This window comes from Thamnophis sirtalis, unplaced genomic scaffold (assembly GCF_051295495.1).
Source record: "Thamnophis sirtalis isolate CommonGarterSnake01/CBP01778 unplaced genomic scaffold, rThaSir2_p1.2 scaffold_6, whole genome shotgun sequence".
Classification (NCBI taxonomy): domain Eukaryota; kingdom Metazoa; phylum Chordata; class Lepidosauria; order Squamata; family Natricidae; genus Thamnophis; species Thamnophis sirtalis.
The window spans coordinates 1370638-1392432 of record NW_028261386.1 but is presented as its reverse complement, the minus strand read 5'-3'; the positions used below and the strand labels follow the sequence as shown (position 1 = coordinate 1392432).

At 44.7% G+C, this 21795-nt stretch overlaps 1 protein-coding gene across 7 annotated transcripts in view; it reads right to left on the bottom strand.

Annotated features, from left to right (window-relative positions):
- BCAS3 (BCAS3 microtubule associated cell migration factor) overlaps positions 1-21795 on the bottom strand; it is a 686211-nt gene that overhangs the window by 447546 nt on the left and 216870 nt on the right. For all 7 annotated transcript variants that reach the window (XR_015696858.1, XM_087717092.1, XM_087717090.1 and 4 more), the window contains exon 15: positions 12190-12454. Coding sequence is in view for 6 of the 7 variants with exons in the window: in XM_087717092.1 (XP_087573218.1) it covers positions 12190-12454 (265 nt within the window). In the remaining variant the exon portion in view is untranslated. The remainder of the gene's footprint in view (positions 1-12189; positions 12455-21795) is intronic.

Below are 21795 nucleotides of genomic sequence, written 5' to 3'. Positions count from 1 at the left end.
AGATAGATAGATAGATAGATAGATAGATAGGAAGAAAGATGATAGAAGATAGATAGAGACAGATAGATGATAGATGGATGAATAGATAGATAGAGTGACAGGCAGGCAGGCAGATAAATCAAAAGATAGATAGATGATAGAAGATGGATAGAGACAGACGGACAGACAGAAAATGGATAGAGATAGACAAGCAGGCAGGCAGATAGATGGGTAGGCAGGATGAGACAAATATGGGTGGATGGATATATTGTAGTTGAATAGATAGATCAGACAGACAGACAGACAGACAGACAGACATTGATGGTGAGTGGATGGTTGAATGGATGGATGGGTGGACGGACGGACGGACAGGGAGGCAGGCAGGCAGGCGGGTAACCTGTCTTGCTGAGGATGCCTGTTTAAAATGGGGAAAGAGAAACGAAGAGGGAGATCCTTAATCTGGACGTGGATAAAATCTGGTCAATTTTATTACTTGAGAATCTATTTAGTCTTTCTATGCTGCCTCATCGTGGTAGTAGGAGCGAAGGTGGGGAGGGCATTCCTGAGACGGATGAAGCCCACCGGGTGTATATAAAGGTGCCCTCGAATGAATCCACTGCACGTTCACCTCTTGTGCATCGGTGAATTTAAATGGATGGCATCTGGACGTGCGTAGTCAGAAGATCAGATTTACTGCTCAGGGCATGGGGGAAAAAACCAAAAATGCAGCATCGTTTTTAGAGTTAGGAAAGATATATACCGAGAACAGTGGCATCGGATGCAATGCAATCAATGACTAAATCATTATCAATTCCACTTTGCAGACAACCCCTTAATATGACAATTATGCAAATTTGGGCTCCAACGTAGACTCAATGCGGAAGGCGAGAAGGTAGACATGTTTTATGATCAAGTTCATCAAAGAACATGCAGGAATTTCCAGTTTTGTCAGAGTTTGTTGCAGAAAAATCAAATCCAGAAAGCACACACCGATAAATGATTCAGCTGGATTCATTATCATATATATATATGTGAATAGGTGAATAAATGTACAATACCAACAGGTGATTCTTCCAGGTAAACACAAGGCAGGAGAGTTATAGGCAAACACAAGCAGTTAGTTTCATTTTAGCAAAGAAGCCCAGACAGACTGCTAGTTTACTTCTCAGAGCAGCAGACTGCTTCCTTTTTAAGTTTCTGTTTCAATGCTTTGCACAGACTCAGATCTGTTTATGCTCCCATTGGATGACTTAGTTGCTATACCTATTCATTGGCTGACCTTCTTCCAGGGGTAGGTTCCGGATGCCATTACTACCGGTTCGTTAGTAAACATTTTTGCTCCAACACGCGTGCGCATTTACACTTAAAACACTCTGCGCATGCGCACATTAAAAAAGGAATAAAAAAATACATTTTTTCAATGAAGATTGTTCTGTGCATGTGCAGAACAGAAAATCAAGATGGCGCCGCCGAGGAGAGAACCAATATGGTCATGTGTCCGCTGGAGTTACTACCTATTTGGCCAAACCAGACCGAATAGGTAGGAACCCACCTCTGCCTTGTTCCCATGTCTCTCCCAGTCATGAATATTTTAACAAGTTTGGCCTTCCATCGGAGATTATAACCACTTATAATAATCCATCCGAAATTATAACCGCTGATTATAAAGCCTAGAAAAATGCAGCGAAACAGGAGAAGATCTTAGTGTCGATGGAGATTCTCAAGTCATCCAGTTCGTGGTTGTCCCAAAAGTGCTTCTCCCCCTCTCCCCGCAAGAACTGAAGGAAGCTTCCTGGATGAGAAGCAAAACATCTTCAAGGGAAAACAAAGAACAGTTGCCTTTTGAAAAAGCACCTTTGGGGGAAGTTCCGAGCAATCTCAGCCAATCCAATGGTTTATTCATTGCTTACAGAGCCTTCCCGTAATGGAAATAATGCTTATGTACACGCACATCAACAGAGGGAGTGAAAACAGCTATCCGACCGCCTGTATTATTTGTAAGAGGAGATGGAACAACTCAGTTAACAGTAAAGACACAGCCAGGGACTTGAGTGTGGAACAAATCACAAATTGTTCGTGTGCAATTTCCAAATTAAGCGAAAGGAGAAGGAGAAGAAAGCCAAGCGGAGTTTCACAACATGATCTTGACCTTATAATCATCATTTCAGAAAAGAACATCAGGAATCACTTTGAAGTCCTGAAACTTCATGGGTGGAAAACCAGAGAAACTATGGAGAGGAATCAAAGTTGTTCAAGAGGAATGTGAAAAGGGGGGGGGGGGAAGAAAGACAGCCGGAGATGAAGGAACAGAAGAAAACGGATATCAGAACAAACCGTGAAAATTGCCAAGCGAAGAAGAGAAGCTGCAGCCAAGAAAGACGACGTTTCAAAAAAGGAACTTAAGCTTGTTAGAAGAGGGAGGGAAAATGGATCTTATAACAACGGCTGCAGAGACACGGAAGATGGAAACAGAGACAGCGAAGCTTCTTAAAGATCCTAGGAAGATCGCGGAGAAGAGCAACAAAGATGATAAAGGATCTGGAAGCCGAATCGTAGGGAGAATTGTTGAGAGAGAGAGCTCGGTACTTTTAGCCTTTCGGAGAGAAGGATTGTGGGTTTGTGGCCAACTTTCCTCCAGTACGTGAGGGGCTACCATAGAGAAGAGGAGGTCCACCTATTCTCCAAAGCACCGGAGAGCAATAGCAGTTAGACTTATATACCGCTTCATAGGGCTTTCAGCCCTCTCTAAGCGGTTTACAGAGTCAGCATATCGCCCCCATAGTCTGGGTCCTCATTTCACCCACTTCGGAAGGATGGAAGGCTGAGTCAACCTTGAGCCGGTGAGATTTGAACCGCCGAACTACAGCTAACAGTCAGCTGAAGTGGCCTGCAGTACTGCACCCTAACCACTGCACCACCTCGGCAGGACAAGAAGTAACAGATGGAAGCCAATCAGTGGATGAGTGAGCCAGAGACTTTTAAGATTCTAGAACTGTGATGGCGAACCTATGGCGTGGAAGCCACAAGTGGCACGCAGAGCCCTCTCAGTTGGCACACGAGCCGTCACCCCAGCTTAGCGCCACTGCGCATGCGCGGGCGCCTCCAGTCGGCCAGCTGATTTTCGGGTCTCTGCCACACATGCAGGAGACCTTCTGTTAAGCAAGGTCAATGGGGAAACCAGGTTCACTTAAGAACCGTGTCGCTAATTTAACCACTGACGTGATTCACTTAACAAATGTGGCAAGCAAAGTTGTAAAAGGGGACAAAACTCACTTAACTAATTTCTCAGCTGCATAAATTTTGGGCTCAATTGGGGTCGTAAGTTGAAGACAACCTGCAGAGCAGAAGTGTCAACATCTAAGAAAGCTTAGAAGACATTCCCCATTTAAAAGAAATTACCATGTCAGAAAAGTACAGAACCTTCCGGAGTATTTAGAAAAACAGGGCAAGCACAGAAGAGAGCTGATAAAAAGTTTTGCCCAACTATACCAGCAAATCTGGAAAGCAACATAGTTATCACCAGTTGGAAGAGGTCAATCTCTTCTTAAAAGCCTCCAGTTTCTCTGGACTGGGCCCATAACCGGTCAGAGTGCGGACAGCGTGATTACTATTTTGACACAACCCAGGAGCAAAATACGCTTCACACAGGTTTTGTTTTTCAAACAGTGGTTTATATACAAGACTTACATATACATACATACACGTGTTAGGCAGAGGTGGGTTTCCGCCCGTTCGCCCTGAATTGGGCAAACCAGTAGTGGTGATGGCACGAGACTCCGCCCAGATGCTTCTGTGTATGCGCAGAAGCGTCGAACGAGCGCACATGAGCGAACCGGTAGCAAAACCACTTGAAACCCACCACTGGTGTTAGGCAAATACCAGGCAAGCAATCAATCCTCAACTCTACACAGGGAACCACAATGGAGATAAATACATGAGGAGAGAGAGAGAGAGAGAGAGAGATGCCTTCACATGGCCACCCTTATATATACAGCTTCTTAAAGTGGCAGTAACCCTACTGACTCATCCTCATGTCATCATCTCGGTTTACAGCCTTACAGCAGCTGGTCAGCTATTAAATCGTCATTACTCTGACAGAGCACCCAGAATTTCTAAAGGCAAGTCGTTCCACTGGTTAATTGCTCCCACTGTCACTGTTCATTAAGGGTATTTAGACACAAAAACGCTAAATTGGCTCTTTCCATCTATACAATTGCTTTAGGTCACAGAAGGACGAGTTGAGTTCAGCGTTTCTCAACCATAGCACCTTTAACATCAGAGGACTTCAACTCCCAGAATCCTGCATAGCTGGCTGGGGAATTCTGGGAGTTGAAGTCCACACATCTTAAAGTTGCTATGTCAGACTTGGAAGCCATCTTTTCCTTTAGGCCTCAAGCCTGCCACCCATTCTACTGTGGGAAACTGGGAGGGGGGATTGTATGGAGCATGGGAGATATGCTGCCAAAATAACATTCCTTTTCTCAGAGAGTCAATGACGTTTTGCCCCCATATAGCAGTTAGTAATAGTAATAGCAGTTAGACTTATATACTGCCTTATATACAGCCCTCTCTAAGCGGTTTACAGAGTCAGCATATTGCCCCCAACAACAATCCGGGTCCTCATTTTGCCCACCTTGGAAGGATGGAAGGCTGAGTCAACCTTGAGCTGGTGAGATTTGAACAGCCGAACTGTAGAACTGCAGTCAGCTGAAGTAGCCTGCAGTGCTGCATTTAACCACTGCGCCACCTCGGCTCTATATCTGGACTGATGTCAATGGGAGGAAGCTTCCTGACTGATCGGGCCATGGGATGGACCTGTGGGTGCTGGGCAGGGACTTGAAGTTTCCTTTGGGTGGGGAAAACCTGGAAACTTTCAGATTTGGGGTTTCCCCAGATGTGCCAACGTGACGTCTCTAATAAAATGGAACTTTGAGGAATCTCAAGCCTCGGAGTCTTCTTTCGTTGGGGGTCTTACTTGTAACCCTGACATGCTAAGGTTGAGAAACGGTGGACTAGTTTGTTGGCTCTGAAACTGACCCGGAATCCAGCTTGACAATCCCACCAAATGACACACACACACACACACACACACACACACACACACACACACACACACACAAATCCCACATCGGAGTGGGATTAAATCAGTCCAAAAAATGAAACAGAAGCCAGGGTAGTTCTAACAGGTGCAAGGAAGTTATCTCTTATCAGATATCTATTAACCATTTCCTTTACCATTTTCCTGCCCGGAGAAGACAAATGAGGACAGCGCCAACAAATGATTCATTCATCGTACAATGCGTCCCCATGCCCCATTAAAAGGTTTATATTGCACAAATAAACAATTTAGAGATGGCCTGAGAAGAAAACATAAATGCGTGGCTTCCATGCTGAATCGAACACGTCCAGAAGACGAAAGGAAGAAGAAGGGAGGAAGACAACATGACAAGGACATCCTGACTGGGTCATAAGAGATCTTGGTTTCTTGGGATCCTAGACTTAAGTTGAGATGGCAAGGCAACTGGGTGCCACCAGAAACATGGCAGGAGACCAACCTGATGGGCTGAAGGCCAGCAGCTCTTCCGAGTCTCAAGACACACAGCAGCTGTCCATGAAGGCCAACATCCTGTTTCCCAGAACGGGAGCAGAGCCTCCAGGAAGAACACTTCCAGGGCAGGAAGACAAAGGTTTCCTTTGGGCATCAGCGTTACAGCTATATAATCTCTGAACATGGAGGTTCCACTCCTAATATCCATGAGCCATAGGAACTTGAAAATTGCCCTTGATGGAGCTGCTCTGTAGAGGGGACATCCTATCTGGCATCCGGCATTTCCAAAAGTAGCTAACAATAAATTCTGGTTGAAGACCAAGAATTATTTATCCATTTTCATTTTCTTTATCTCATCCTTCTCCGGTAAAACTAGCCCAAAGGTCTCTTGCTTGTCCTTGGGTCTCTCCGCCGAACCAATTTTGGTCACCATATTATTAAAAACAAAAGATGTTGAGGCTCTGGAAAGAGTGCAGAAAAAAGCTACAAAGATGATTAGGGGACTTGGAGGGAAAAGCATACGAAAAGGGGATTACAGGAATTGAGTATGACTAGTCTAGAGAAAAGGAGGACTGGGGTGACCTGAAGGCAGACTTCCAATATTCGGAACAGTAAATGGGTCGGTAAAATGAGAACCCAGATTGTTGGGGGGCAAGATGCTGACTCTGTAAACCATTTAGAGGAGGCTGTAAAGTACTGTGAAGCAGGATATAAACCTTAAGTGCTATTGCTTTTTGTAGGGAATATTTTAACTTGGATTCTTGCACTGACTGGCTATATGTGTGGAAACTCAGACAAATGGTTATCCAACATCTTCTTAAAGACTTCCAGTGTTGGAGCATTTTCAACTTCTGGAGGCAAGTTGTTCCACTGATTATTCTATCAGGAAATTCCTCCTCAGTTCTAAGTTGCTTCTCTCCTTGATTAGTTTCCACCCGTTGCTTCTTGTCCTGCCCTCAGGTGCCTTGGAGAATAGATTGACTCCCTCTTCTGTGGGGCAACCCCTGAGATATTGGAAGACTGCTATCCTGTCTCCCTTGGTTCTTCTTTTCATTAAACTAGACATACCAAGTTCCTGCAACCGTTCCTTATATGTTTTAGCCTCCAGTCCCCTAATCCTCTTTGTTGCTCTTCTCTGCACTCTTTCTAGAGTCTCCACATCTTTTCTACATCGTGGTGACCAAAACTGAATGCAGTATCCCAAGTGTGGCCTTACCAAGGCCTTATAAAGTGGTATTAACCCTTCACGTGATCTTGATTCTCTCCCTCTATTTATGCAGCCTAGAACTATGTTGGCTTTTTTGGCAGCTGCTGCACACGGCTGGCTCCTATTTAAGTGATTGTCCACTAGGACTCCAAGATCCCTCTCACAGTTACTACTATTGAGCCAGGTACCACTGTGGTTTTTCTTGCCTAAATGTAGAACCTTACTTTGGCTTCAAGGCCCCTTCCGATGATACAATCTCTGAACTATCTTCTTGCATAGCTTCTACCGGTTTTGCAAAAGGCATCGTTGCAGCCCTGAAATGTTGGATCACGTTAATCAAATCTAAACACAACCTTCTCAGACAATTCTTCAGTATCCAACGATTACATCTGTTTACAAAGGCAAAGCTTCCCAATGTGTTTGGAAAGCCAATAAAGGCAACAAGTTACTGTACTCCCCCTTGACAGAAAGCAGACCCCACCGTGGATGAAAGCTGAAAACACTGATCCCTCCTTCCTGTCCGCTCTGTGATGTCAGGAGTAAGAAATTATTGGATGTGTTAAAATAGCGTTAAGGCAATCCTGTGCCTGTTTCAAGTATGTCACACTTTGATGCCTGAATTGTAATAAATTGTAAAGACTATCTGGGATAATCCAGAGAATAAGAAGCTTATTTGATTACCTTAAAAAGGAATCCACTGAAAACAACTCATATAAGTTAGGCATTTTTTTGTTTATGTAGGTTTAAACAATATAATGAGGAGTATTTAAATTTGATAAATGTTGCAGAGATTAGTAACATTGTTACTGCAAAATGGATTAATATGAATGATACCCAGAACTAACTCTGTCCACACATACCATGGATGTATATTTTTAAAAAATAATAAAAATATAAAATATTATATATTTTTATATTTATATATAATATAAAAAATTTTAAAAAACAACTCTATAACATCTAAGAAGAAGAAGAAGAGGAACAGGAACAGGAACAGGAGGAGGAGGAGGAGGAGGAGGAGGAGGAGAGGAAGAAGAAGAAGAAGAAGAAGAAGAAGAAGAAGAAGAAGAAGAAGAAGAAGAAGAAGAAGAAGAAGAAGAAGAAGAAGAAGAAGAAGAATCACCCACTGCTGATACTTTTAACGTGCAAGTTTTGAGGATCAAAATGCTTTTGGCCACCAAGAAGGAACAAAATTGGTTTTGGAGCTCTGTGTTCTCAGAGTAAATCTTGAGGTCCAGCTCATTTAAGCAGCAGCCACCAAAGTGATTTCACTGATTTTGGAAGCAAAAGCGATTCAGGTTTGGTAAATACTTGAGTGAGAGGCAGTGGTGGGATTCCAATTTTTTAACTATCTGTGGGCGTGGCTTGGAGGGCGTAGCAGGGGAAGGATACTGCAAAATCCCCATTCCCTCCCAACCCCACTAACCTGCTTCCCAACTCCATTCTCCTGTGCAAGGGCAACAAAAGAAGACCCAGCCAATCAGCTGGGGCTCGGGAGGCAGCGAATAGATGGGGGCGGGGCCAGCCAGAGGTGATATTTACCGGTTCTCCGAACTACTCACAATTTCCGCTACCGGTTCTCCAGAACTGGTAAGAACCGCCTGAATACTACCTCTGGTGAAAGGCAACCAAGAGCTTTCAGCTAGACGGGAAGGCAACAGACATATTAGAAGGAGGGAACAGTAAACCGCTTCAGCACTGGGGATGTAAAATTATCCTGTCTCCTTAAAAATAAGACCTCCCTGGATAATAAGCCCAATCGGGCTTTTGAGTGCATGCGCTAAAATATGCCCGCCCCCCAAAAATAAGCCCTACACGAAAATATTGCAACACAGCAGCGACCATGAGGTGACCACACTCACCGCCGCCTGCACCTCAAAAATAATAAGACCTCCCCGAAAATAAGGCCAAGGGCTTATTTCAGGAGACAGAAGAAAATAAGACCCTGTCTTATTTTCAGGGAAACACGGTATATAGAGATGGCTGTGAGGTTACTTGGAATTCAAATCTAACGTGAAGGAGAACATTCGCATTTTATCAGGATTTATCATCCACAAACTGGATGTCAGTTACAAATAGCTCAGCAAGGTGATTAGACTCATGGAACGAAGGTAGCTGAATGATGTAAATTTTGTTCCCGGCGTCAGAAATGACTGGATGGACTTCTCGCTCCTGGATTTTAAATTGTCTGCTGTTCACAATGCTTTGTGCTCACATTTTGGAAACCTAGGCATAGTTCTTCATCAGAACTATGATGTGCTTTTCATCTCTGTGTCTCTCTTTCTGTCCCTGTCTCTCTGCTCCTTCCTATCTCCCTGTATCTTTCCCTCTTTCTCTCTTTCTTATCTCTCTTTCTCTCACACTTTCTCTCCTTCCTTCCTTCCCGCCTGCCTCTCTCTCTCTCATCTCTCTTTCTCATCTCTCTCTTTTCCCAAATGAAAATACCATTTCACACATCTGCTGTAGTAGATTCTAGTCTGCAAAGCTTATGCCAGAAGGTTCCAAAGGTGCTTTTTTTATTTTCCAAGAGGCAACTGCACTTTTTGGTTTTTCTCTGACCATCCAGTCAGAGTTGAAGAACTCTGTTGAAGGAGCTTCTTGGATGAGAAGCGAAACGTCTTCAAAGAAAAACCAGAAAATCTTTGGGACAACCACAACCTGAATGACTGAGAAACTCCGTAGATACTTTATGCCAGAACCCAAAAAAAATAAAAAATAAAAAAACAACCCCCACATGTTTTGCAAGCTAGCCTTTTTGTTTAACCAACCAGAATCTATTTTTATTTCATTTTATTAACAATATACACGGCACATTAGGACAAAGAGCAGGTCCTTGCGTTGGCAATCCAGTATTTGAAAAGGAGAGGAAGTGAAGGGAAAAAAACCAGTAAAAGTTAAACAAGAGAATATGTATCAATGATATGGGTAGGAGAGGAATCCCTGTAGCTATTGTTATCCTTCTCCACAAATAGCAAAAAGCGGAATAAAGTATATAAATGGGAAATCCTGTATCTTGGCACAATTTATATATAGCCTTGGTTTATGGTACTTGGAGTGGAATGATAATTCTCAAGCAAGAGGCTGCATTCAACCAAAGCTATCCAGAAATAGTCCCATTGTTCAATCACACTATTTTGGAAGCAGTCCAGGGATAACGATAAGGACGACGGAATAGATCCAAACTGGTCCTTTGCAGGCATCTTTTCTTTGAATTGTCTTTCGAGTCTCCTTGCAAAACCAGCCATTTTATTTACAGGAAGTCACTTATAAACATCCATCTTTGACTATCAAGCAATAGGACGATGAGGTAACCACCTCAAACATGCTAACAAAGCGGCCGATAAAATAAAATCTAAGAGCAAGACTCTCGATATCTATTTTATGGATGGCCAATTAATGTTTAATGGCATCTATTAAGAACATCTGCGTTTCCTAAGTTAACTTCGATCTATTCCAGTCTTGTTACAAGAGTTGGACAAAAGGACCTGGTTTCTTCATTTACTTCGATTAGCTTTTTTATTCAATTTTTCCTAATTTTATCTTTTTAAATAGCACTTGGTTTTTTTTTTAAGTAAAGGTTCCCCTCGCACATCTGTGCTAGTCATTCCCGACTCTAGGGGGTGCTGCTCATCTCTGTTTCAAAGTCAAAGAGCCAGCGCTGTCTGAAGACGTCTCTGTGGTCATGTGGCTGGCATGACTCAACGCCCGAAGGCGCACGGAATGCTGTTATCTTCCCACCAAAGGTGGTTCCTATTTTTCTACTTGCATTTTTTTACGTGCTTTCGAACTGCTAGGTTGGCAGAAGCTGAGACAAGTAACGGGAGCTCACTGTTACACGGCACTAGAGATTCAAACTGCCGAACTTTCTGATCGACAAACTCAACGTCATAGCCACAGGTTTTTTTTAATAACTTCTTATGTTATAAGCTATCCAGAATCGCTGTATCAGTGAGACGGGTGGCACAGAAGTTTTATAAACAAACAAACAAACTCTTTGCTCTTGAGTTTTATAAATTTGCTTGCTAGGAGGGAATAGCAAATAACAATAGTACTTAGACTTCAACGGGTTTTACAGCCCTCTCTAAGCAGATCAGAGTCAGGCTATTGCCCCCAACAATCTGTGTCCTCATTTTACCAACCTTGGGGGAAACAGAAGGCTGAGTCAACCTTGAGCCTGGTGAGATTTGAACTCTGGAAGTCAGCAGAATAGAATTGAAGGGCAGTGAGAAGCCTACAAGTTGACATGCAGTAAACCATAATCCACTTAGGGATCTAGTTTGATCCTACTGACTGAAAATCCCAACAGTTGTTTTTTTTTTTGAGGGGGGGGAGTGCACTTTGGGAAAAAGTGCAAAGAAGAGCAATTAAGAGGATTTAAGGACTCAGAGGCCAAAACATATGAAGAATGGTTACAAGACTTGGGTATGGCCAGTCTAGGGAAAAGAAGGACAAGAAGACATCACAGCAGTCTTCCAGTATTTGAGGGGCTGCCACAAAGGGGGGGGGGGTCAACTTATTTCCCAAAGTACCTGAAGGCAGCAGGACAAGAAGCAATGGGTGGAAACTGATCAAGGAGAGAAGCAACCTCAAATTAAGGAGAAACTTCCTAACAGTGAGGACAATTAACCAGTGGAACAGCTTGCCACCAGAAGTTGTGATGCTTCAACACTGGAGCTTTTTAACAAGAGACTGGGCAGCCGCCTGTCTCAAATGGTATAGGGTCTCCTGCTTAAGCAGGAGGTTGGACTAGAAGACCTCCAAGGTCCCCTCCGGCTCTATTCAGCTTGATATCGACATGTAAAATGTAAAATGCATATGTACGTATTACCTGTACTTAAGTACTACCTGTACATATTTTTGGTCTCTTGTCTTGGTTAGAATAACAGAGTTGGAAGGGACCTTGGAGGTCTTCTAGTCCAACCCCCTGCTTAGGCAGGAAACCTTACACCACTACAGACAAACGGTTGTCCAGCATCTTCTTAAAAACTGTTTTTAAGCTCCAGTGTTGGAGAATTCACAACTTCTGTTGGTTGATGTGTGGATGCCCGATTGCTTTAATCTGGGCTGTCTTTGGGGGTAGGATGTTGTTGTGTTGTGTCATTGCCACTGTTTTATGCTTGCATTGGTTTAAGCAGCAATAGCAATAGCAGTTAGACTTATATACCGCTTCATAGGGCTTTCAGCCCTCTCTAAGCGGTTTACAGAGTCAGCATATTGCCCCCAACAACAATCCGGGTCCTCATTTTACCCACCTCGGAAGGATGGAAGGCTGAGTCAACCCTGAGCCGGTGAGATTTGAACCGCTGAACTGCTGAACTAGCAGTCAGCTGAAGTGGCCTGCAGTACTGCACTCTACCCACTGCGCCACCTCGGCTCAGCCCAGAATCTACAGGAGTGGGAAGCCCATATAAATTTAAACAAACCAACAAACTAATCTTCCACAAGGGAGGCTTACCATGGAGAGGGGAGCCAGACGGGCTGCTGGAAAGGCCCGGCACGGGACTGCAGCGCCCTCCTTGCTTGGTGGTCAGCTCTTGCTCGATCTCCTCCAGCCCCGCGCTCTTCTGGAAGCGGCTCATACGGTTGACGACCCGGGATGACAGGTGAGTCCGTACACAGGGCTGCCCTCCGTAGGGGTTGATGGGGAAGACGTGGGAGGTGCCTCGGAGGGTGCTGACCGACACCCACCGGCAGTCGTGGCTGAAGGCGATGTCTTGCACCTGGAGAGGGAAGAAGGGTGGGACGGGTCAAGTGGTGCAGGTACAAACGCCAAGGTGAATCGATCAAAGAAGAATGTTTGTAGCTCAGGATTGAAATGAGGAGTTCTTGGGGGGGGGGGCACTAAGCTTGGTTTGGTGGGTTTTGTTTTTTTTGCAGATGTTTCATTACTCAATTAGGGAGCATCAGTGCTAGAAGGGAGGGGGTTGTGAAGTGGAAAAGAAGGGGAAGGGGGGAGGAGGAAAAGGACAGAGAGAGGGTTGGAGGAATAGAACAGAATACAATAGAATAGCAGAGTGGGAAGGGACCTTGGAGGTCTTCTAGTCTAACCCCCTGCCTGGGCAGGAAACCCTATACCATTTCAGACAAATGGCTATCCAACATCTTCTTGAAGACTTCCAGTGTTGGGGCATTCACAACTTCTGGAGGCAACTTCTGTTCCACTGATTCATTGTTCTGACTGTCAGGAAATTCCTCCTCAGTTCTAAGTTGCTTCTCTCCTTGATTAGTTTCCACCCATTGCTTCTTGTTTTACCCTCAGGTGCTTTGGAGAATAGTTTGACTCCCTCTTCTTTGTGGCAACCCCTGAGATATTGGAAGACTGCTATCGTGTCTCCCTTGGTCCTTCTTTTCATTAAACTAGACATACCCAGTTCCTGCAACCGTTTTAGTCTCCAGTCCCCTAATCCTCTTTGTTGCTCTTCTCTGCACTCTTTCGCTCAGCAACCTAAGTTTTGGCCTCCATTATGGTCGTAAGTTGAGGACTACCTGTTCTCCCTAGGGAACCTTTCCTTCCTCCTGTGTAGAAAATCCCCGGGGGTGGGAGGGAAAAAAGGATTTTTTTTTATTAATTAAGAGCAGAAGGGGGTCAAAAAGTTAAGATTTAAACTTTGGGGTCAAAAGTTTTATTAACACCAATTTTCAATACCGAATCCAGCAACCCGAATAACTTTAGAAGGGCTTAAAAATGGGTTTTAGCTCAATCAGGGGCAATAAAGCTCACGGCTGTTGCAGCAACACAAATTGCCACAAAAAAAAAAAAAAAAAACCAGAAGCCTACTGTAATTTTTTGGAACTGAATTTGGCTCTGGGTGCTGGTTTTTACAGCAGGCCAGCTAAGGATTCGCTGCTTGCTGGTTTTTTCCAATCCCAAGAAAACATGAGAAACAAGAGGTACAGTAAATCATCACCAGCAAAAACAACAGATCTCTTCCCCCCCCCCCCAAGTTTTGGATGTGGTCTGAAATTAAAGGGGAGGGGAGATTCCCCTCTTCCCAAAGGGGGAAGGACTTTGAACTTTCTTTCTTTTCTTTTTCTGAATGAAGTTGCACAAAAACAGGCGAATCGTTCCCAGCCAACGTTCCAGGAAAAAAAATGAAGGTTTTTAGAGGTTCAAATCTGGGAAGCTATAACTTGATTTGGAAAATGTGACACTTGGAGGTTAGCAAGGGGATGATGAAGCCGTAAGTACAACACAATACAATAGCAGAGTTGAAAGGGACCTTGGAGGTCTTCTAGTCCAACCCCCTACCTAGGCAGGAAACCCTATGCCGTTCCAGACAAATGGCTATCCAACATCTTCTTAAATTCACAACTTCTGGAGGCAACTTCTGTTCCACAGATTAATTGTTCTCACTGTCAGGAAATTTCTCCTCAGTTCTAAGTTGCTTCTCTCCATGATTAGTTTCCACCCATTGCTTCTTCTCCTGCCCTCAGGTGCTTTGGAGAATAGCTTGACTTCCTCTTCTTTGGGGCAGCCCCTGAGATATTGGAAGACTGCTATTGTGTCTCCCCTGGTCCTTCTTTTCATTGAACTACACATACCCAGTTCCTGCAACCATTTTAGTCTCCAGTCCCCTAATCCTCTTTCTTGCTCTTCTCTGCACTCTTTCTAGAGTCTCCACATCTTTTCTACATCGTGGTGACCAAAACTGGATGCCGTATTCCAAGTGTGGCCTTACCAAGGCCTTATAAAGTGGTATTAACCCTTCACGTGATCTTGATTCTCTCCCTCTGTTTATGCAGCCTAGAACTGTGTTGGCTTTTTTGGCAGCTGCTGCCCACGGCTGGCTCCTATTTAAATGGTTGTCCACTAGGACTCCAAGATCCCTCTCCCAGTTACTACTAAGTCTCCCTCCGTGAACCCACATATTCTGATGGCTTCAGTACCTGTCTAGAATTTTTTTTAACAGATTAACAGAGTTGGAAGGGAATTTGTTGGTCATCTAGGTCCAATCCCACCCATCCACCCACCCAAGCAAGGGACTCCACAACAGTGTTGGCGAACCTTTTCGGCACTGAGTGCCAAAGTGGGACCATGCACATGTGGGGGTGAGCACCGGAAACTGGAAGAGCAGCTCCTAGTTGTGCATGTTTGCATCGGCTTCCTGGGCTTCCTGTTTCCGGCGCACATGTGGATGCAAAGACCAACTGACCGGTGCACATGCGTGTGCCAGAAACCAGAAGCTCAACATCTGCTCTTCTGGTTTGCAGCGCTCCCATGTGCGTGAAGACCAGCTGGCCGGTGAGCATGTGCACTCCGGAACCCGGAGGAGCCATGGCCGATGGCTGGCTTGCCCAGAGAGATGGCTCCGTAGGACACTTCCGGCACCCGTGCCATAGGTTCACCATCACGGCCCTACACCATTTCTGACAGTCCAGTGTCTTCTTGAAAGCCTCCAGTGATGAAGCTCCCACAACTTCTGTTCCACGGGTTGATTGTTCTCCCTGTCAGGAAATTCCTCCTTATTTCCAGGTTGAATCTCTCCTTGGTCAGTTTCCATCCATTATTATTCCTTGTTTGGCGTTCAGGGGTTTGGAAAATAGCTTAAACCCCTCTTATCTGGGGCAGCCCCTCAAATCTAGGAAGATGCTCAAATGTCTCCCCTGGTCCTTCTCTTCGCTAGACTAGCCATGGCCAGTTCCTGCAACCGTTCATCGTGTGTTTTAGCCTCCAGGCCTTTGATAATCTTAGATAGATTCAGATTAACAGAGTTGGAAGGGACCTCGTAGGTCATCTAGTCCAACTCCCCCAAAGCAGGAGACCCTACACCATTTCTGACAGATGGCAGTCCAATCTCTTCTTGAAAGCCTCCAGTGGTGAAGCTCCCACAACTTCCGAAGGCAACTTATGTTTCACTGGTTGGTTGCTCTCCCTGTCAGAAAATTCCTCCTTATTTCCAGGTTGAATCTCTCCTTGGTCCGTTTCCATCCCTTATTCCTTGTCTGGCCTTTGGGTGCCTTGGAGAGTAGCTTGACCCCTTCCTCTCTGGGGCAGCCCCTCAAATATTGGAAGACTGTTATCCTGTCTCTGTTGGTCCTTCTTTTCCCTACACTAGCCATGCCCAGATCCTGCAACCGTTCACCCTATGTTTTAGCCTCCAGTCCCCTAATCATCCATTGTCTGACTCACACAATGAAATACATTGGTATCCTGAAAGTATTGGGTAATACCAGGAGTTGCCTTCATCCTCACTCTGGAAAGAGTGCAGAGAAGAGCAGCAAAAATGATTAGGGAACTGGGGGATAAAACATACAAAGGACGATTGCTGGAATTGGGTATGTCTAATTTAATCAAAAGAAGGACCAGGGGAGACATGATAGCAGTGTCCCAATATTTAAGGGGCTGCCCTAAAGAAGAGGGAGTGAAGCTATTCTCCAAAGCACCTGAAGGCAGAACAAGAAGCAATGGATGGAAACTAATGAAGAAGAGAAGCAACCTAGAACTAAGGAGAAATTTTGTGACAGTGAGAACAATTAATCAGCGGAACGACTTGCCTCCAGAAGTTATGAATGCCCCAACACTTGAAGTTTTTAAGATGTTGGATAACCATTTGTCTGAAGTGATGTAGGATTTCCTGCCTAAGAAGGGGGTTGGACTAGAAGACCTCCAAGGTCCCTTCCAACTTTGTTATTTGGTTATTGTCAAGGCTGACTCGTAACACACTTCTGCTCACAACCTGACAATCTGTAAAGTTATACAGGTAGGCCTTGACTTACAGTAGTCCATTTCATGCTGAAAAGGAGGTTGGATCTAATGATCTCTAAGGCCCCTTCCAACTAATACAGAGGTAGTCCTCAACTTACAACAGTTCATTTAGTGATTGAAGTTACAACGGCACTGAAAGGTGTGAATTATGACCGTTTTTCACAGCTGTGACCTTTGCAGCATCCCCATCATAGAGCCAAGGTGGCGCAGTGGTTGGATGCAGCACTGCAGGCTATTTCAGCTGACTGCAGTTCTGCAGTTCGGCTGTTCAAATCTCACCAGCTCAGGGTTGACTCAGCCTTCCATCCTTCCGAGGTGGGTAAAATGAGGACCCGGATTGTTGTTGGGGGCAATATGCTGACTCTGTAAACCGCTTAGAGAGGGCTGAAAGCCCTATGAAGCGGTATATAAGTCTAACTGCTATTGCTATTGCTATTGCTATCATGTGATCAAAACCCAGACCTTTGTCAACTGACTCCTATTTCTGACGGTTGCAGTGTCCTGGGGGGGGGGGGGGTCACATGATCCCCTTTTGCAACCTTCTGACAAGCAAAGTCAACGGGGAAGCCAGATTCATTTAACAACAGAGTCACCAACTGAAGTGATTTACTTAACAACTGTGACAAGAATGGTCATAAAATGGGGACAAAACCCACTTAACAAATGGCTCACTTAACAACAGACTGTGGAAAGGGGGCTAGGAAGAAAAAGCTACAGCCTGTTGTGGCCAGCCAATGGCTAGCAGAGCTGGCAGCAGATTCGGACAGCGAGGAGGTTGGGGAGGAACATGGGCCAGTCCTGGAGTCTGGGGAAGGCTCTGAGGAGGGCTCTGTGTCGGAGGCAGAGAGGGGGCCAGAGCCGTATGCCAGTTATCAGCTGCCTTCGGAGTCAGACAGCAGTGGGGCAGAAGAACAGCTGGAGCCTGTTCCCAGTGTGCGCATGCACATAGTTGCCAGACGAAGGGATCAGCTAAAAAACAGGGATCAACTTGGGAGTAAGGCCACAGGTGGACGGTGAATGGCCCCTCCCAGAGGAAATAAAAGAGGAGTGAAAGGGGAGTGGAGTTTGCAGGAGAACATTAGTTCGCTTCATTGGTTGATGACTCTCTGAGGCTCCTTGCCAAGTTTTGCAGATATCGGCCGCTCTCCAAGCCAGATAAGGTCTGTGACTGTAAATCCTCCTTTGAAAGACTTTGCTGGATGTGAAGGAGCAGAATTCACAGTCAATTAACAAAAGGAGTTTTTGTCGGGACCAGGAGTTGGCTTCATGCTCTCGGGAAGCCTCGGTCACAACAGAACCAAAAATAAAAGAAAATCATCTCGCCCTGCGCTTGGCAATCCTGCAGGCTGAGGACACTGCATCTCTCTCCATGTAAGGGGGAAAGTCTTACAATTGCCAAAACTACTTTCCAGAAAAGAAAATACATTGTTGGAAAATACTTATGATTTTTCTTTTCCTTTTAATTTAAGGGTCCTACGATATCAAGGAGCCTTCCGGGTAGACAAAAAAGGCAGCGGGGGCATGGTTAACACTGCCACCGGCAGTTATGGCTTTTCCACAGCGGGTTATTTAAGAGAAAAGGGCATCCAAACCCTGAAAGAGGCAAATGGAGATGCTTCTCTTGACGATAAAGCGAGCCCGAGATGATTTTGCCAAGCCAAAATAGCGCCTCAATTCTACAGGCTCTGAAGCCAGGCCACACCATCAAAGGAATTATGGATACACCGGGGGGGGGGGGATTTTGTGTGTGTGTGTAATACATTCCTCCTAAATCTCTCCAAAGCCATGCCATGCCACAAAGAAATTATGAATATATAGTGTCTGTGTGTGTGTGCACGTGCGTGTATACACACATACACACAGCAATTTGCAATAGCCCTTAGACTTGTATACTGCTTCACAGTGCTTTACATCTCCCTCCAAGCAGTTTACAGAGTCAGCCTCTTGCCCCCAACCATCTGGTCCTCATTTTACTGACCTCAGAATGACGGAAAGCTGAATCAACCTTGAGTTGGTCAAGATCGAACTGCTAGCAGTTGGCAGAATTAGTCTGCAATACTGTACTCTAACCAGTGCATCGTAATCACATGCATCATAACCATCCAATCCATCCATCCGACCAATCCTCTCACCTACTTCTCTCTCGCTCTCTCTCCCTTTCTCTCTCCCCATCCATCCATCCTACCAACCTTTCTATCTATCTATCTATCTATCTATCTATCTATCTATCTATCTATCTATCTATCTATCTATCTATCTATCTATCATCTATCTATCCACCCTAACCTACCTACCTACCTACCTACCTACCTACCTACCTACCTACCTACCTACCTACCTATCCATCCATCCATCCATCCATCCATCCATCCATCCATCCATCCTACCAACCTTCCTATCATCCATCCATCTATCTATCCATCCATCCATCATCCATCCATCCATCCATCCATCCATCCATCCATCCATCCATCATTCATCCATCATCCATCCCTCCCTCCCTCCATCCATCCATCCTACCAACCTTCCTATCATCCATCCAACCAACCAACCAACCAACCAACCAACCAACCAACCAACCAACCTTCCTATCATCTATCCATCCATCCATCCACCCATCCATCCATCCATCCCTCCCTCCTAAAACTCTCTAAGCATTTAAATGGGAAACATATTGGACTTGAGAGAGAAACAGGGGCTTTGTGGCAAGAAAGACCCAAGACTGAGATTGCCTTGGAGAAGGGCGAGAGATCCTATTAACAGATCAGAACAGAACCTGTTTTTTAATAGTGGGTGCAGGTGATGAACGCCACAGAAACACACTCCCTAATAGACAAGCATTAGAATACAGAGAAGGACCCCCAGATGTGTAGAAATACAAGTAGTCCTTGACTTACGACCACAACTGAGCCCAATATTTAAATTGCTAAGTGAAATATTTTGTTAAGTGAGTGCTTGTCCCATTTTATGACCTTTCTTCCCGCGGTTGTCAAGTGAATCCCTGCAGTCTTTAGACACTTTTTTTTCAGTGCCATTGTAACTGTGAACGGTCACTAAACAAACTGTTGTAAGTCAATGACTACTGGTCTACACCCTAATGGATAAGTATCGGCATGCAGAAAAAGTCCTCCAAATCTGTAAGAAATACACTGGAAGAAATAATCAATATTGAACATGATTACTACGCTTGGGTTGCCCCATCAATAAGATACGTTCTCTGTGCTTTAAGCAGCTTCGTGCTTATTAAGACCAAGGGGGTGGTGGGGTTTTTATTATCAAAGAGTTTTGCGTTTATCATGATGCGTCTGCAGGACATTTTATCCATGCAGATTAGAAGGTTTACATGTGAAATGAAAGAGTCATATTTACAGAAAGGAGAAGGAAGCTGTGACTCAGACGATCTTAAGCTTAATTCCCATTTTAGTAGCGGAAATGGTTGGGAATTATATCAGATGCAGTCTGGGATCATCCTAACGACCACAGCTTCCTCATCCGTGACTTACAGCTTAATCCCAGGCAACGAATTTTCCCTTGGCTTGAAGGTTCAAACTCTTAATTTAAAGCTTCATCCATGATTTATGTTTCTGGGGTCTTTGATACTCTCTGAGCTCGGCGGTTTTCTTGCAGATGTTTCATGACCAAAGTAGGTAACATCAGTGCATTGATGACGCTAGCTAGTTTGGTAATGAAACGTCTGCAAGAAAACCACCAAGTTTAGAGAGCACCCAGGACCCCACAGTTCAGCCCTGAGCTACAAATATTCTCTTTGATGATTTCTGCTTTTTTTGTGGCTTCAAAAAATATCCCGCCTGGGCTACACAGTCTAGGAATGACAAGGAATCAGGTTTATCGAGTAATAAAACATCACCTATCCTCCAATCTGGCAGAAAGGATACTTTAAGAGACTAAACTGGCTAATTCTTTCCTGCAATAGTTTTCTTATCAAAACCAAGAAAATTTTGTTTATTTAACAATCTCTAATATATCTCAGAGATGAAGCTTTTTTAAGCAACCCATTCCCACTCCTTTAAAGGTAAAGAGCCAAGGTGGCACAGTGGTTAGGGTGCAGTACTGCAGCCACTTCAGCTGACTGCTAGTTCTGCAGCTCGGCGGTTCAAATCTCACCGGCTCAGGGTTGACTCAGCCTTCCATCCTTCCGAGGTGGGTAAAATGAGGACCCGGATTGTGGGGGCAATATGCCGACTCTGTAAACCGCTTAGAGAGGGCTGAAAGCCCTATGAAGCGGTATATAAGTCTAACTGCTATTGCTATTGCTACTGCTAAAGGTTCCCCTCGCACATAAGTTCTAGTCGTTCCCGACTCTAGGGGGTGGTGCTCATCTCCATTTCAAAGCAGAAGAGCCAGCACTGTCCAAAGACGTCTCCATAGTCATGTGGCCAGCATGATTCAACACCGAAGGCACACAAATGCTGTTACCTTCCCACCAAAGGTGGTTCCTATATTTCTACTTGCATTTTTTTACCTGCTTTCAAACTGCTAGGTTGGCAGAAGCTGGGACAAGTAACGGGAGCTCACTCTGTTACATGGCACTAGGGATTCGAACTGCCAAACTGCAAATCTTCTGATCAACAAGCTCAGGGTCTTATCAACTGAACCACTGCGTCCCTTCCTACCCCTTTATGGACAGACAAAACCAGATTTACAGATTAACAGAGTTGGAAGGGACCTTGTAGGTCATCTAGTCCAAGGCACAACTTCTGAAGTGAACTTCTGTTCCATCGGTTGATGGCTCTCACTGTCAGAAAATTTATCCTATTTCCAGTCAGTTTCCATCCATTGTTCCTTGTCCGGCCTTCGGGTGCTTTGGAAAATAGCTTGACCCCCTCTCCTCTCTGTGGCAGCCCCTCAAATATTGGAAGATGCTATCCTGTCTCCCCTGGTCCTTCTCTTCCGTAGACTAGCCAGGCCCAGTTCCTGTAACCGTTCATTGTCTGTTTTAGCCTCCAGTCCCCTCATCATCCTGGTTGCTCTTCTGTATACTCTTTCGAGAGTCTCAACATCTTTTTGATAATACTGGATGCAGTACTCTAGGTTAGGTTTTACTAAGGCTTTATAGAGTGGTGTTAGTACCTCCCTTGATCTTGATTGTATCCCTCTGTTAATGCAATTTAGGATTGCATTGGCTTTTTTGGCTGCCACCGGACACAGCCAGCTCCTATTTAGCTGGTTGTCCACTAAGGCTCCAAGATCCCTCTCCCAGTCACTGCTATTAAGCTGGTTTCACCCAGTCTACATGTGTACCACTTCAAGTAGCTCAGATCTAAATGACTTAACTCAAGGAAAAGTCTAAAGAAGCAACAATGAAACATTTTAAAGTTAACCCAATCCAAGATG